This window comes from Neoarius graeffei, chromosome 5 (genome assembly GCF_027579695.1).
Source record: "Neoarius graeffei isolate fNeoGra1 chromosome 5, fNeoGra1.pri, whole genome shotgun sequence".
NCBI lineage: Eukaryota > Metazoa > Chordata > Actinopteri > Siluriformes > Ariidae > Neoarius > Neoarius graeffei.
In genome coordinates, this window is record NC_083573.1 from 47,409,071 (window position 1) to 47,421,317 (window position 12,247).

Genomic DNA, 12,247 nt, shown 5'->3' on the forward strand with positions numbered 1-12,247 from the left:
TTACTGAGCATCTTACAGAACCAGCCACAGTTCTTCTGGACACTTTGACTGTCACACTCGCTTCTTCATTTTGCACCAAAACCCAGCAGCCTTCATTATGCTTTCTTTTTTAATCTGAAAAGTATGCTCTCTATGTAATATGCTGCTCAGATGCAAACTTTTTTTTTTTTTTTTCCTGTCGCATTTAATTTTGTGCTGGAAAATGAACGTTTGGACTCTAAAATGTTTTTGTACTGACTCGATAATGTAGAGGTCATAAAATGGAAATCAAAACAAAGTTTGTATGGAAAGAAAATAGGGGGCCTAAGACTTTTGCACAGTACTGTACTATGTGACTTTTTATTTTCCCCCCCCTTCAAGTGGTAGAAACCGCCTGCCATAAAAAGCTACTACTTAAGCAATAAATGTTATCTGGGTTTGTAACTTAATGAATGAGCCCTAACCTACAAAGTGAGCTCTGGTGCAGGTCTACTAAGATTAACTTGCTGCGCTAATTAACTGCTACTAGTGTGAATATACTTGCACTCTTGCAGTCTTACGCTTGTCACATACAGTACTTGAGAAGCTGTTTCAGGTGTGTGTTCAGGTTTAAACCTTTCTTTTTGGAACTCATTTTAAAGATGAACGATTGACGGCAGAAGAAATGGATGAACAACGCATCCAGAATGTGGCCTACCAGTACCTGTGCCGCTTAGAAGAGGCAAAAAGGCAAGACCCTTCCTTCTACTGTACACCATTCCTACAGCTTCTTCTTAACGGAAAACTCCACCCTGAAGCACATGTTTATATTGAAATATTTGTGATGTGTTGATGATGGATGCTGGTGCTAATGTGTTGGTCGGTGAGGTAGTTTTGTCATTCCTGAGACAAGTTAGCATTATGTGCTGCACTGTTTCACAGCGGCGTATTACTAGCACATTTATAGTGGCATTTATTTTGGAAAAAATCTCAAGCATCAACCTCAATCACTGTTACAGTGGTGCTTGAAAGTTTGTGAACCCTTTAGAATTTTCAATATTTCTGCATAAATATGACCTAAAACATCATCAGATTTTCACACAAGTCCTAAAAGTAGATAAAGAGAACCCAGTTAAACAAATGAGACAAAAATATTATACTTGGTCATTTATTTATTGAGGAAAATGATCCAATATTACATATCTGTGAGTGGCAAAAGTATGTGAACCTCTAGGATTAACAGTTAATTTGTAGGTGAAATTAGAGTCAGGTGTTTTCAATCAATGGGATGACAATCAGGTGTGAGTGGGCACCCTGTTTTATTTAAAGAACAGGGATCTATCAAAGTCTGATCTTCACAACACATGTTTGTGGAAGTGTATCATGGCACGAACAAAGGAGATTTCTGAGGACCTCGGAAAAAGCGTTGTTGATGCTCATCAGGCTGGAAAAGGTTACAAAACCATCTCTAAAGAGTTTGGACTCCACCAATCCACAGTCAGACAGATTGTGTACAAATGGAGGAAATTCAAGACCATTGTTACCCTCCCCAGGAGTGGTCGACCAACAAAGATCACTCCAAGAGCAAGGCATGTAATAGTTGGCGAGGTCACAAAGGACCCCAGGGTAACTTCTAAACAACTGAAGGCCTCTCTCACATTGGCTAATGTTAATGTTCATGAGTCCACCATCAGGAGAACACTGAACAACAATGGTGTGCATGGCAGGGTTGCAAGGAGAAAGCCACTGCTCTCCAAAAAGAACATTGCTGCTCGTCTGCAGTTTGCTAAAGATCATGTGGACAAGTCAGAAGGCTATTGGAAAAATGTTTTGTGGATGGATGAGACCAAAATAGAACCTTTTGGTTTAAATGAGAAGGGTTATGTTTGGAAAAAGGAAAACACTGCATTCCAGCATAAGAACCTTATCCCATCTGTGAAACATGGTGGTGGTAGTATCATGGTTTGGGCCTGTTTTGCTGCATCTGGGCCAGAACGTCTTGCCATCATTGATGGAACAATGAATTCTGAATTATACCAGTGAATTCTAAAGGAAAATGTCAGGACATCTGTCCATGAACTGATTCTCAGGAGAAAGTGGGTCATGCAGCAAGACAACGACCCTAAGTACACAAGTCGTTCTATCAAAGAATGGTTAAAGAAGAATAAAGTTAATGTTTTGGAATGGCCAAGTCAAAGTCCTGACCTTAATCCAATCGAAATGTTGTAGAAGGACCTGAAGCGAGCAGTTCATGTGAGGAAACCCACCAACATCCCAGAGTTGAAGCTGTTCTGTACGGAGGAACGGGCTAAAATTCCTCCAAGCCGGTGTGCAGGACTGATCAACAGTTACCGGAAACGTTTAGTTGCATTTATTGCTGCACAAGGGGGTCACACCAGATACTGAAAGCAAAGGTTCACATACTTTTGCCACTCACAGATATGTAATATTGGATCATTTTCCTCAATAAATAAATAAATGGCCAAGTATAATATTTTTGTCTCATTTGTTTAACTGGGTTCTCTTTATCTACTTTTAGGACTTGTGTGAAAATCTGATGATGTTTTCGGTCATATTTATGCAGAAATATAGAAAATTCTAAAGGGTTCACAAACTTTCAAGCACCACTGTAGTTCCATAAACGAAAGAACAAACTTCTTTCCAGTGATGTCTAATATCACATTAATGAGAATGTAATGAAGAAGCAAATGCTGGCCTTGTATTCCCGCAATGCAGTCCAGCTGTACAACAGTTATTCAGCTTGACTAGATAGTGAGTCAAGATGACGTGTATGGTGGTGTTGATGGATGGCGGTGTTAAAGCAAGGTGAAGATTTGGAAGCTGATCTTTTTAAGCCAAGTGTACAGCTTTATAAAGATTTATGTGCAAATCATTCAGGATGGATTTTTCCTTTAATGACTGACTTGAATTGGTTGGAAGCTGTGAAATTTTTTTTTTTTTAATATAAAATTGTTGTGCTTTTATAACCTTTCTCTCAGGTGGATGGAGGCATGTCTGAATGATGAGCTTCCACCTCCAACTGAACTGGAGGAGGCACTGAGAAACGGTGTTCTGTTAGCCAAGCTTGGTCATTGCTTTGCTCCAAAAATTGTTCCTCTGAAGAAGATTTATGACCTCGACCAGGAACGTTACAAGGTCTGTATAATATGGAAGAGTTCAGAAGCTACCAAAATATCCAAGCACTGTTGTTGTACTGTATAGTCAGACACGAATGCTGATAAAGGACTAGGCAATGAAAACGGAGCTATAATCTCTTTACACCCATAAGCTGCTCCTACAAAGCATAGGTGTCTAATAAAAACCAGCATTGCTGCTTCCTCAATGCACACTACTGTGCTAAAATAAACTGCTGCCTAAATTCCCCTGATACACTCGTACCAGCATTACCCACTGCTATGCTACAATTATCCTCCACATAAATAATGTGTAGCAACAGATGTTAGGAATTGTCTATCCACTGTGTCTGGTAGGTATGTCTAATAAACGACGAGCCACTGAGTGCATTTAACCACAACATTCAAACCGGTACGTTTTTTTTTTTTTTTTTTATAGGGTTTAGGTTTGCAGTTCCGTCACACCGATAACATCAACCACTGGAGGAATGCACTAGTGGAGGTTGGCCTGCCAACGGTAAATTAAACAAATATTGCCTATTTCCCTTCATGTTCGGCTTCTTTCATTTAAAATAATGACCACACACAAGCATTACAGTAATGCATGCATTTCCTCTCCTGTCAGATTTTCTACCCTGAGACCACAGATATCTATGATAAGAAGAATATGCCACGAACTGTCTATTGTATCCATGCTCTCAGGTCTGTACCAGCTTCTCTACTGACACTGAAAATTGGAGATGATTTTTTTGGAGACGTATTTACAGAACTAGTGTTTTTTAGAATGAGGTTTCTGGTATACTTGCACTGAAATGTTCATTTACTTTTGGTGTTTTGTAGCCTGTATCTCTTTCGCCAGGGTCTGGCTCCTCAAATCCATGATCTGTGTGGCAAAGTCAAGTTCACAGGTAGAAACATAACCCCCCTTTTTGGGTTCGTTTTCTGACTGCTTAAAGGTAGACCGCCTTTCAGATTTTTCAAGCGTAGGTCATAAAAATAATTTTCCCTCGACACCCAATTATTTTTGTTTAGTGGACTGAAAGCTGCTGAATTCAAATCACAGACTTCCAATTTTATTAGTATTTTAAAAATGGAACAATTAATGAATTTAGGGCCATGTGGCCCTAAATTCTCCGCTATTCCCACCCCCCGCTTCACCATGACCCAATTCAAGATACTACGTCATGCATCACGTGGTGGGCTTTCCCCGTTCGTGCAAGGCATTGTGGGATAGAAATTTGAAACCGGAGAGAAAAATGGAGGATGTGAGTGTGTGAATGAAACGTGAAAGACCAACTACAGTAACGGAAAGCGAGAAGAAAAGACACTGTATTGTGAAAGAAAGGAAACGCAGGACCAAACTAATAAATATCTGCGATCAGCCGAGAGGGTGGGATGATCAAAGGTAAACTTGCTCATGCACTTCTTCCGTTTGCTTGACTGCACGAACCGGGTGAGCTCATGCATGTTATTTGCTATGGAATCCCCTCAAATTAGATATGTTCCCAGTCATGGAATTGCCTAATATTTTGTGAGATATTAGAGAAATAGTCATACATCATTATGACCAAGTTTCAAATGGAATTAAATTTTATCCATTTTATTAAAATTGAAAGGCAGTCTTCCTTTAATCTGAATATTGATCTACTTTTTTCATTCCTTTGCTTAGATGAGGAGATCAACAACATGAAGCTGGAACTGGATAAATATGGTATTCAGATGCCTGCTTTCAGCAAGATTGGAGGAATTCTAGCTAATGAGCTGTCAGTGGATGAGGCTGCTGGTAAGAAGAGTCGCGTCTAGGTTTAGCTGTAGTGTGATTGTGCAGGTATGTGTTTGTAGGGAATCAGTCCTGAAAAGCCTGCCGTCGGCTCTGATGCTTATAAACGTTTTGCCGTTCTGCAAAGCGATCATGAGTGCATGATTATTTTATTATTGACATAGTATGAAGGACGGGCGGCACGGTGGCGTAGTGGTTAGCGCTGTCGCCTCACAGCAAGAAGGTCCGGGTTCGAGCCCCGTGGCCGGCGAGGGCCTTTCTGTGCGGAGTTTGCATGTTCTCCACGTGTCCGCATGGTTGTCTGTATCAGCCCTGTGACGACCTGGCGACTTGTCCAGGGTGTACCCCACCTCTCGCCCATAGTCAGCTGGGATAGGCTCCAGCTTGCCTGCGACCCTGTAGAACAGGATAAAGCGGCTAGAGATGAGATGAGTATGAAGGACAGCCTGTTCACTATTCCTCATTATAAGCGATGATCTTTCCCCAGTACATTATAGTTCAGCTAAATTAGGCAAATCGGGGATGTGAAAATCATCTTTGCTCACTTTCCTGGTCATGTGTACAGTGCATGCAGCAGTGATAGCCATTAATGAGGCAGTGGAGCGGGGCTGTGTGGAGGACACTGCACTATCACTGCGCAATCCCAACGCCATGCTCACTAACCTGCAGGAGCAGCTTATGGCCGTCTACCAGGGGATGCTGCGCCAGGCTCGTGCTCACAAAGCGGCCAAAGCTTCTGCTAAAGTAAGAGAGATGAAGTCTGTCATCTAAATTAAATATATGTCTGAAACAGAATGCAATTAAGATAAATTATTCAATGTTTTTAGGCAAACGGCTCCACAGAAAAGGACATTTATGAAGAGTATCTGACACAGAATGAGATTCAAGACAACATCACAAAAGTTAATGGTGAGCCACCATTCCAGCGCTGCGACTAAGGGAATGTTTGTTGTATCACAACTTGTCTAATATGATCTATTTGTGGTGTGTGTGTAGTACGTGCAGCTGTAGAGTGTGTTGATGAGGCAATAGACTGTGGCGATGCCCTGGCTCTGCTCTCAGCCCTGCAGAACCCGAGTCTCAGTCTCAAAGGGCTGCTTAGAGATAATTCTGACTGGTATCTGGAACAGCTCACGGCAGACCGTGAACAGAAGGCCCTGGTGGGAAATTTGCAACTCGTCTAGCCTTGCATTGTGACTTCTTTACATCTGTATGCAATGCTTAAGGTGCGAGTCACTACTCGTGTGTGTGTGTGTGTGTGTGTGTGTGTGTTCGTTCTAGGATCTGGGGTGTGTGGACCCTCTGGAAAGAGATGAGCTGCAGGAAGGCATCAGTGTGGCCAACGAGGAAGCTCAGCGCTCACAAACAAGTCAGTTCAAGGCCAGCTTTATGACTTGATTAAATTAAAGTGTTATTCAAGAGTTGACCGTGTGCGCCTGTGCGTGTGTGTGTTTATGTACAGTGCTGCAGGCAGTATCCAAAATCAACGAGGCTTTGCGATGTGGCGAGCCACGTCAAACGGTGCGTGCCCTGATGAACCCTGATGCCCATCTCCCTGATGTGTACCCTTTCGCTGCTGAGCTTTACCAGAGAGAACTCGCTCCTCTGCAGCAGCAGCAGTGCCCTCAGGTGGCTAATACAGCACCCCATCTACCACAAATTACATATTCATACACTTCCCCTTGCTCTCGGGTCGTTAAAGCCTGCTAAACTGTAGTGGTTTGGTTTGTATATCGCTGTCAAAACTTGCACTGGCTAAGCTAAGATTTTGCATATTAGACACTTCTGTAATCTAGTTCTCAGCCTCCCACAGGTAGGGCCAACACGATAATGAAATTTAACATCAAGAAATCTGCAGCCTGAACTCCAAATTCAGCAGTGTGTGCGCGCATGCATAAGCAATCATTAACACACAGCTTGCCCAAGGCTTTTCTTTTCTTTACGTTCTAGAGCAGGGGTGGCCAACCAGTTGGAGACCAAGAGCCACATTTTTGACTGTGTTACCGCAAAGAGCCATATCATACACATGGGCACACGAACATCACCCATCCCTTCCTCTCTCTCTCTCTCTCTCTCTCTCTCTCACACACACACACACACACACACACACACACACACACACACACACCTCTGCTCAGCCAGGTTAATAGTAAATGTCACACACCAACATATTTACTCCTACAGTACTAAGACCACAGGCTGAGGCCAGTCATTTTTAACAATGAACATTGTGTGCACTTACTATGCATGCTGCTTAGTGGGACTTATGGTCATTACCAAAAAAAAGCCACACCATACACATGACCGCACATGAACATCGCCCCTCCCTCACAGACGCTCATGCACGCACCTCTGCTCAGCCAGATTAATAGTAAATGTCACACGCCAACATGAGAGAAACTTGCTCCTTCAGTCAGTACTAATACCACAGGCCAGTCATTTACAGCAATCAATACTGTGTGCACTTTACTATGCATGTTGCTTTGAAATGAGCTAATGACGACTGACATATAAGGCAGAATGGCTTGCCATTACGTTCAACAAAAAAGTATAAACTCTCCCACTCTGTTAAAAATGTCTTATGTTCGTCTTCATATTTTCGTTTTGCTGTGCATTTTTTCATTGCCATTTTGAGAGGCCACTTGACACAAGATGCACCTTGCCCAAAATCTTAGCGATTATCTCACGCACATGCACATTTGACATCTCATCTCATTATCTCTAGCCGCTTTATCCTTCTACAGGGTCGCAGGCAAGCTGGAGCCTATCCCAGCTGACTACGGGCGAGAGGCGGGGTACACCCTGGACAAGTCGCCAGGTCATCACAGGGCTGACACATAGACACAGACAACCATTCACATTCACACCTACGGTCAATTTAGAGTCACCAGTTAACCTAACCTGCATGTCTTTGGACTGTGGGGGAAACCGGAGCACCCGGAGGAAACCCACGCGGACACGGGGAGAACATGCAAACTCCGCACAGAAAGGCCCTCGCCGGCCACGGGGCTCGAACCCAGGACCTTCTTGCTGTGAGGCGACAGCGCTAACCACTACACCACCGTGCCGCCCCCGCATTTGACATGACCTGAAAATACCGTAATATACCCAAGCAAAGCGAAGATGCATTTGACGAAAATACCATACTGAACTCAAGCAAAGCGCACACGCACATAAAAAAAACACAAACTTCGATATGAACGTAAGAGCCGCATGCGGTTCGCGAGCCGCGGGTTGGCCACCCAAGTTCTAGAATATGAAAAGCCACTTTGATTAAGATGTGATGCGTCTTGGCGAACACTGAAAAGTGATATTTGGTTAATTTATTTCTGCCTGTTTTGTTTGTGCACGTGTGATTTGTGTAGGGTGACCTGCAGCAAGAAGAGCTGTTTGTGGCCGTAGAAATGCTGTCTGCAGTGGCGTTGATCAACCAGACGCTGGAGACCAAAGACATGGGAGCATTCTGTGCCACTCTGGTCAGCCCTACTGCTGGCCTTGCAGATATTGATGACAGCTTAATGCAAAGGTGTGTGTGTGTGTCCCCACTCTCACACACACTACATATGATTGTTTTATCATGGCCATTGTAACTTGGACTGCTTTTCTTTCTTTCAAAGTTTAACTGATGTGTGTATATAACCAATCAGATGTCACAGCTGATTTTAACCAAAATAGGCTTTTTCTGTGAAGAATATAATTTGACGCTTGAATATATTTTGCCAAAAAAAAGGACGATTTTATTTTGGTTATTTTCTGACCTTGCCTTGGTGTCTGCCTGCAAAGATCACACTGATTAAGGAGTCGGTTTAACAAACATAGTAATCATTCAGTCTGCCCAAAGATCTCAGCTTGCTTGTGGTGTGTCTTTTCAGTGAAGTTGGGTTTAAGTCTTTAAATGCATATTTCTCCTTCAAGTTTTTTTGGGTAACTAGATTCTAAAATGCTATAAGAGATCTCAGTTCAGGAAAGCGTGTAGCTTTAGAACTTGTACTACTTGTACTTGGGCAAGTCTTCATTCGCTAAGCGAATCTGCCTGCTCGCAGATATCTCGCGTGACGACGGACCACAGGAGGCGGCGCCAGCCGACTCGATCAGCAGCGCACTTCGCTCCGTCGGCCAGGCCGCAACTTTCTCCAAGAAGATGTTGTAGATCGTCGGTTAACAGTCTATGCATGTTTAGCCTCGGGCAACCAGAAGATTTGCATCCATGGGTGGGGACCCAGTCCAGCAGGCATCTTGGAATTCGGTCATCCGGCATTCTTGCGACATGACCGAAGAAGCGAAGGCGATGAAGACGAATGATCGTTTCCATACTACGGCAGCCAGTTCTCTCCCTGATCTCACGGTTTAGAATGAAATCGAGAAGCCGAACCTTCAGCATTCTATGGAGACGGTTGTGGTGAAAAGCATCGAGGCGGCGCAGTTGGTGTTGCTTGAGTGCCCACGTAGCACAGCCATAGAGGAGGATTGTAATGACTCCACTCTCGTATATTCTGACCTTAGTGCTGATCGAGATGCCACTGTTTCTCCAGATGTTGTTTAGGGAGTTAAATGCACTGGATGCAAGACCTATCCGGATGTCAATCTCCTTGTCAATAGTACCATCACTTGAAATTATTGAGCCGAGATAGTGAAAGTGATTTACTTGCTCGAGAGGATTCCCTTCTACCTCAATATCTAATGACTCCGAGAGAGGGCAGGGATGCTGGTTGTGAAATTTTCCAGCAAGCATAGTTTTTGTTTTCTTTGCGCTAATCTGTAGGCCTGCTTCCTTGCCGTAGCTCACTATCAAGTCGGTTGTTTCTTGAAGACCGGCCGCGGAGCTATCCAGGACAGCTAAATCATCTGCATAGTCCAAGTCAGTGACATAGGATGCAGGGTAGCGCGAGCTTCTCCTCTTTTGGAGCAGGAAGCTTTCGGAGATGGCTTTAGAACTATATAGACAAAATATTCAATACATTTCTAATTAAAAGTTTGACCATCTGAAAGGTTTTCCCAGGCAGGTGTGCGTATGTATGTATCCGCAGACGTTTATGTTTGGTACGATATTATGCTTAGGTATTTTGAGGAGCTTTCTGACCTGAAGAGGAAGGCTGGCAGAGTGCTCCTGACCTGGAATGAGCTGCAAAGTGGAGTGAACAGCGTCAACACGGCAGCTCAGGAGGAGCACGACCGTAAGTACATGCCTCTGAGAGGGTTTTTTTTTTTAACCGTTTTCTTTGTGTTTGTAACTTATAGAAAACCTGTGCATATTTCCTCTTGTTTTTAACTGCAGAGATCCTGACTATTGGACTGATCAACCAGGCCCTCAGTCGCAGTGACCCTCAGAAAACTCTGGCTGCGTTGCTGTTGCCCTCTAGTGGATTGATGGATGTAGTGCCACAGAATGGCAAACGCTACCATGATGTACTGACCCATCTCAAGAAGCGCAAGGCGGAGGTATCATATACAGCAATATGGAGAAAGGATCATAGGCTTATTGGCTTTTTTTCCTTTAAATTAACCTAATTAGTTTTTATTTTAATTTCTTGTCTTTCTGTGTGCATGGTGCAGATGAGTCGGGACCCTGGAGCAGAGCTGTGGTTGGCGGATGTTCAGGAAGGAGTGAGCCTGGCTAATCAGGATACTCAGAAAGTTCTGAAGAGTGAGTGTATACAGTATACACAAACACAGTGAAACATTGCATTCAAGACATTTTAAACTCAGCTTGCATACCCAGGACTGATCCAGGTGTGCATATGCCCTTGGATCATCCATTTATAAGAATACAGATTTCTCTTTTTCTGCCTTTAAGAGCGTATCTCAAAAGGTCTTCTGTGTGACTTTATGTTGTCAGTGTCTCTGGGTCTGGCTGCTGTTAATCAGGCAGTGAAGGAAGGTAAAGCCTCTCAGACCCTGCGAGTGATGCGTTTGCCAGAAGTGGCTCTGAGGAGTGTGGTGGCGGAGTGTGCGACTACGTACCAAACTGAGCTGTCAGCCTTGCTGCATGCCAAGCGCATGGAGGGTCAGTCTTATTGTCATATCTTAGACCATTACTGTACTGCACTGCGACGCAAACTGTTTGTGCTGATTTTTTCACGTACTATTGGTATGTTTCTGACCGGGCTTCAGAGATCGGTGTATATAGTAACTGCACCTTTTTACTCGTGTCTCTCATTCTAATCAGGTGATAACAAAAGCCCATGGATTAGGACAAAGACTGTAGATGGCAGCTCTTACTACTTCCACCTGCAAAAGCTGGAGGGTACCTGGGAGAGACCTCATGGATTTGTCCAGAATAGCATCTTCCTCAGCCGTGAAGAAATCCAGGTACTCACGCGTACTATTGGTTACTACAGCGACAAATAAGGGATGCCTTCACGTGTCAGTTCTTTCTTGTGCTCCATTAGGCAGTCAAGTTCTCTTTGCTGTTTTTGGATAATCGTTACTTGCAAACTTTAGAATTTGAATGCGTTGGAATATTAACGAGCCTATAAATTTATACTCCTCACACAAAATGAAATATTGGAAGCAACTCTGAACTCTCCGTTTATGTTGCGTAAACCAGATGGGATGGAAACTGTGAGGGTTTGTTTTTCTTTCGATAAGCAAAAGAGGAGTGTTATCCTTACACCCCCCCCCCCCCCCCCAAAAAAAAAAAGGAAATTTAAATTTTTTAGCCACACTATTTCTTTATGTTCTATGGCTACCCAGGATGAATGTTTAAAAAAGTAACATTTTCTTGTGTGTGACTTAATATTTACCAGCGAGTGGCCTAGTGGTTAGCGTGCTCGCCTCTCAGTTGGGAGATTGCGAGTTCTACTCACGGTTGGGTCATAGCAAAGACCATCATAAAAATGGTGTCTACTGCCATCTGGCAAGGCACGCTGTAATACAGATTCAAGTGGGGAGTCAAACTCTCACGGTCACCAGAGGACTAGCCCCCCCCCCCACTGTAACCCTAGCTATGTAATCTAGGAGAGAGGCCGAGGGCTATGAAATGGAGATAGACGCCGCCAAACGCGCCATGAATGGTGCGGGAAGGACTTTGACTTTTGATTTAATATTTTAAAGCTTCCTAACCAATTGTGCTACATCCCAAATGGTGTCTTCTTCACTATACAGGATTAGTCAAAATCATGTTAACACTTAAATGGTAGAAACCAAGTTCATCAATGGCGTACTGCTGCACCATCTGTAAGTAGACGTCTGATGTCACTGTTGGGGTGTCAAAAAAGTAGGGCCCAATTACGCCAGCAGCGGTCACGGCACACTATACATTCAGGAGAAAAACAATCCATTAGTGTTAACATAATTTTGACTAACCCCGTATATGCTTACTGCACATGGTGTTATTCAACCAGGGTATAGCGTGAACACGTGAGAACAAAAATGA

At 43.5% G+C, this 12,247-nt stretch overlaps 1 protein-coding gene across 1 annotated transcript in view; it reads left to right on the forward strand.

The window, feature by feature from the left end:
• Window positions 1-12,247, forward strand: part of iqgap3 (IQ motif containing GTPase activating protein 3) — a 33,311-nt gene that overhangs the window by 2,604 nt on the left and 18,460 nt on the right. The window contains exons 2-18 of the mRNA XM_060921842.1: window positions 621-708; window positions 2,958-3,114; window positions 3,532-3,609; window positions 3,718-3,794; window positions 3,933-4,000; window positions 4,762-4,875; window positions 5,438-5,616; window positions 5,700-5,781; window positions 5,869-6,032; window positions 6,154-6,241; window positions 6,335-6,501; window positions 8,238-8,398; window positions 9,931-10,046; window positions 10,148-10,311; window positions 10,426-10,516; window positions 10,709-10,876; window positions 11,039-11,181. Coding sequence (XP_060777825.1) covers window positions 621-708; window positions 2,958-3,114; window positions 3,532-3,609; window positions 3,718-3,794; window positions 3,933-4,000; window positions 4,762-4,875; window positions 5,438-5,616; window positions 5,700-5,781; window positions 5,869-6,032; window positions 6,154-6,241; window positions 6,335-6,501; window positions 8,238-8,398; window positions 9,931-10,046; window positions 10,148-10,311; window positions 10,426-10,516; window positions 10,709-10,876; window positions 11,039-11,181 — 2,105 coding nt within the window. The remainder of the gene's footprint in view (window positions 1-620; window positions 709-2,957; window positions 3,115-3,531; window positions 3,610-3,717; window positions 3,795-3,932; window positions 4,001-4,761; window positions 4,876-5,437; window positions 5,617-5,699; window positions 5,782-5,868; window positions 6,033-6,153; window positions 6,242-6,334; window positions 6,502-8,237; window positions 8,399-9,930; window positions 10,047-10,147; window positions 10,312-10,425; window positions 10,517-10,708; window positions 10,877-11,038; window positions 11,182-12,247) is intronic.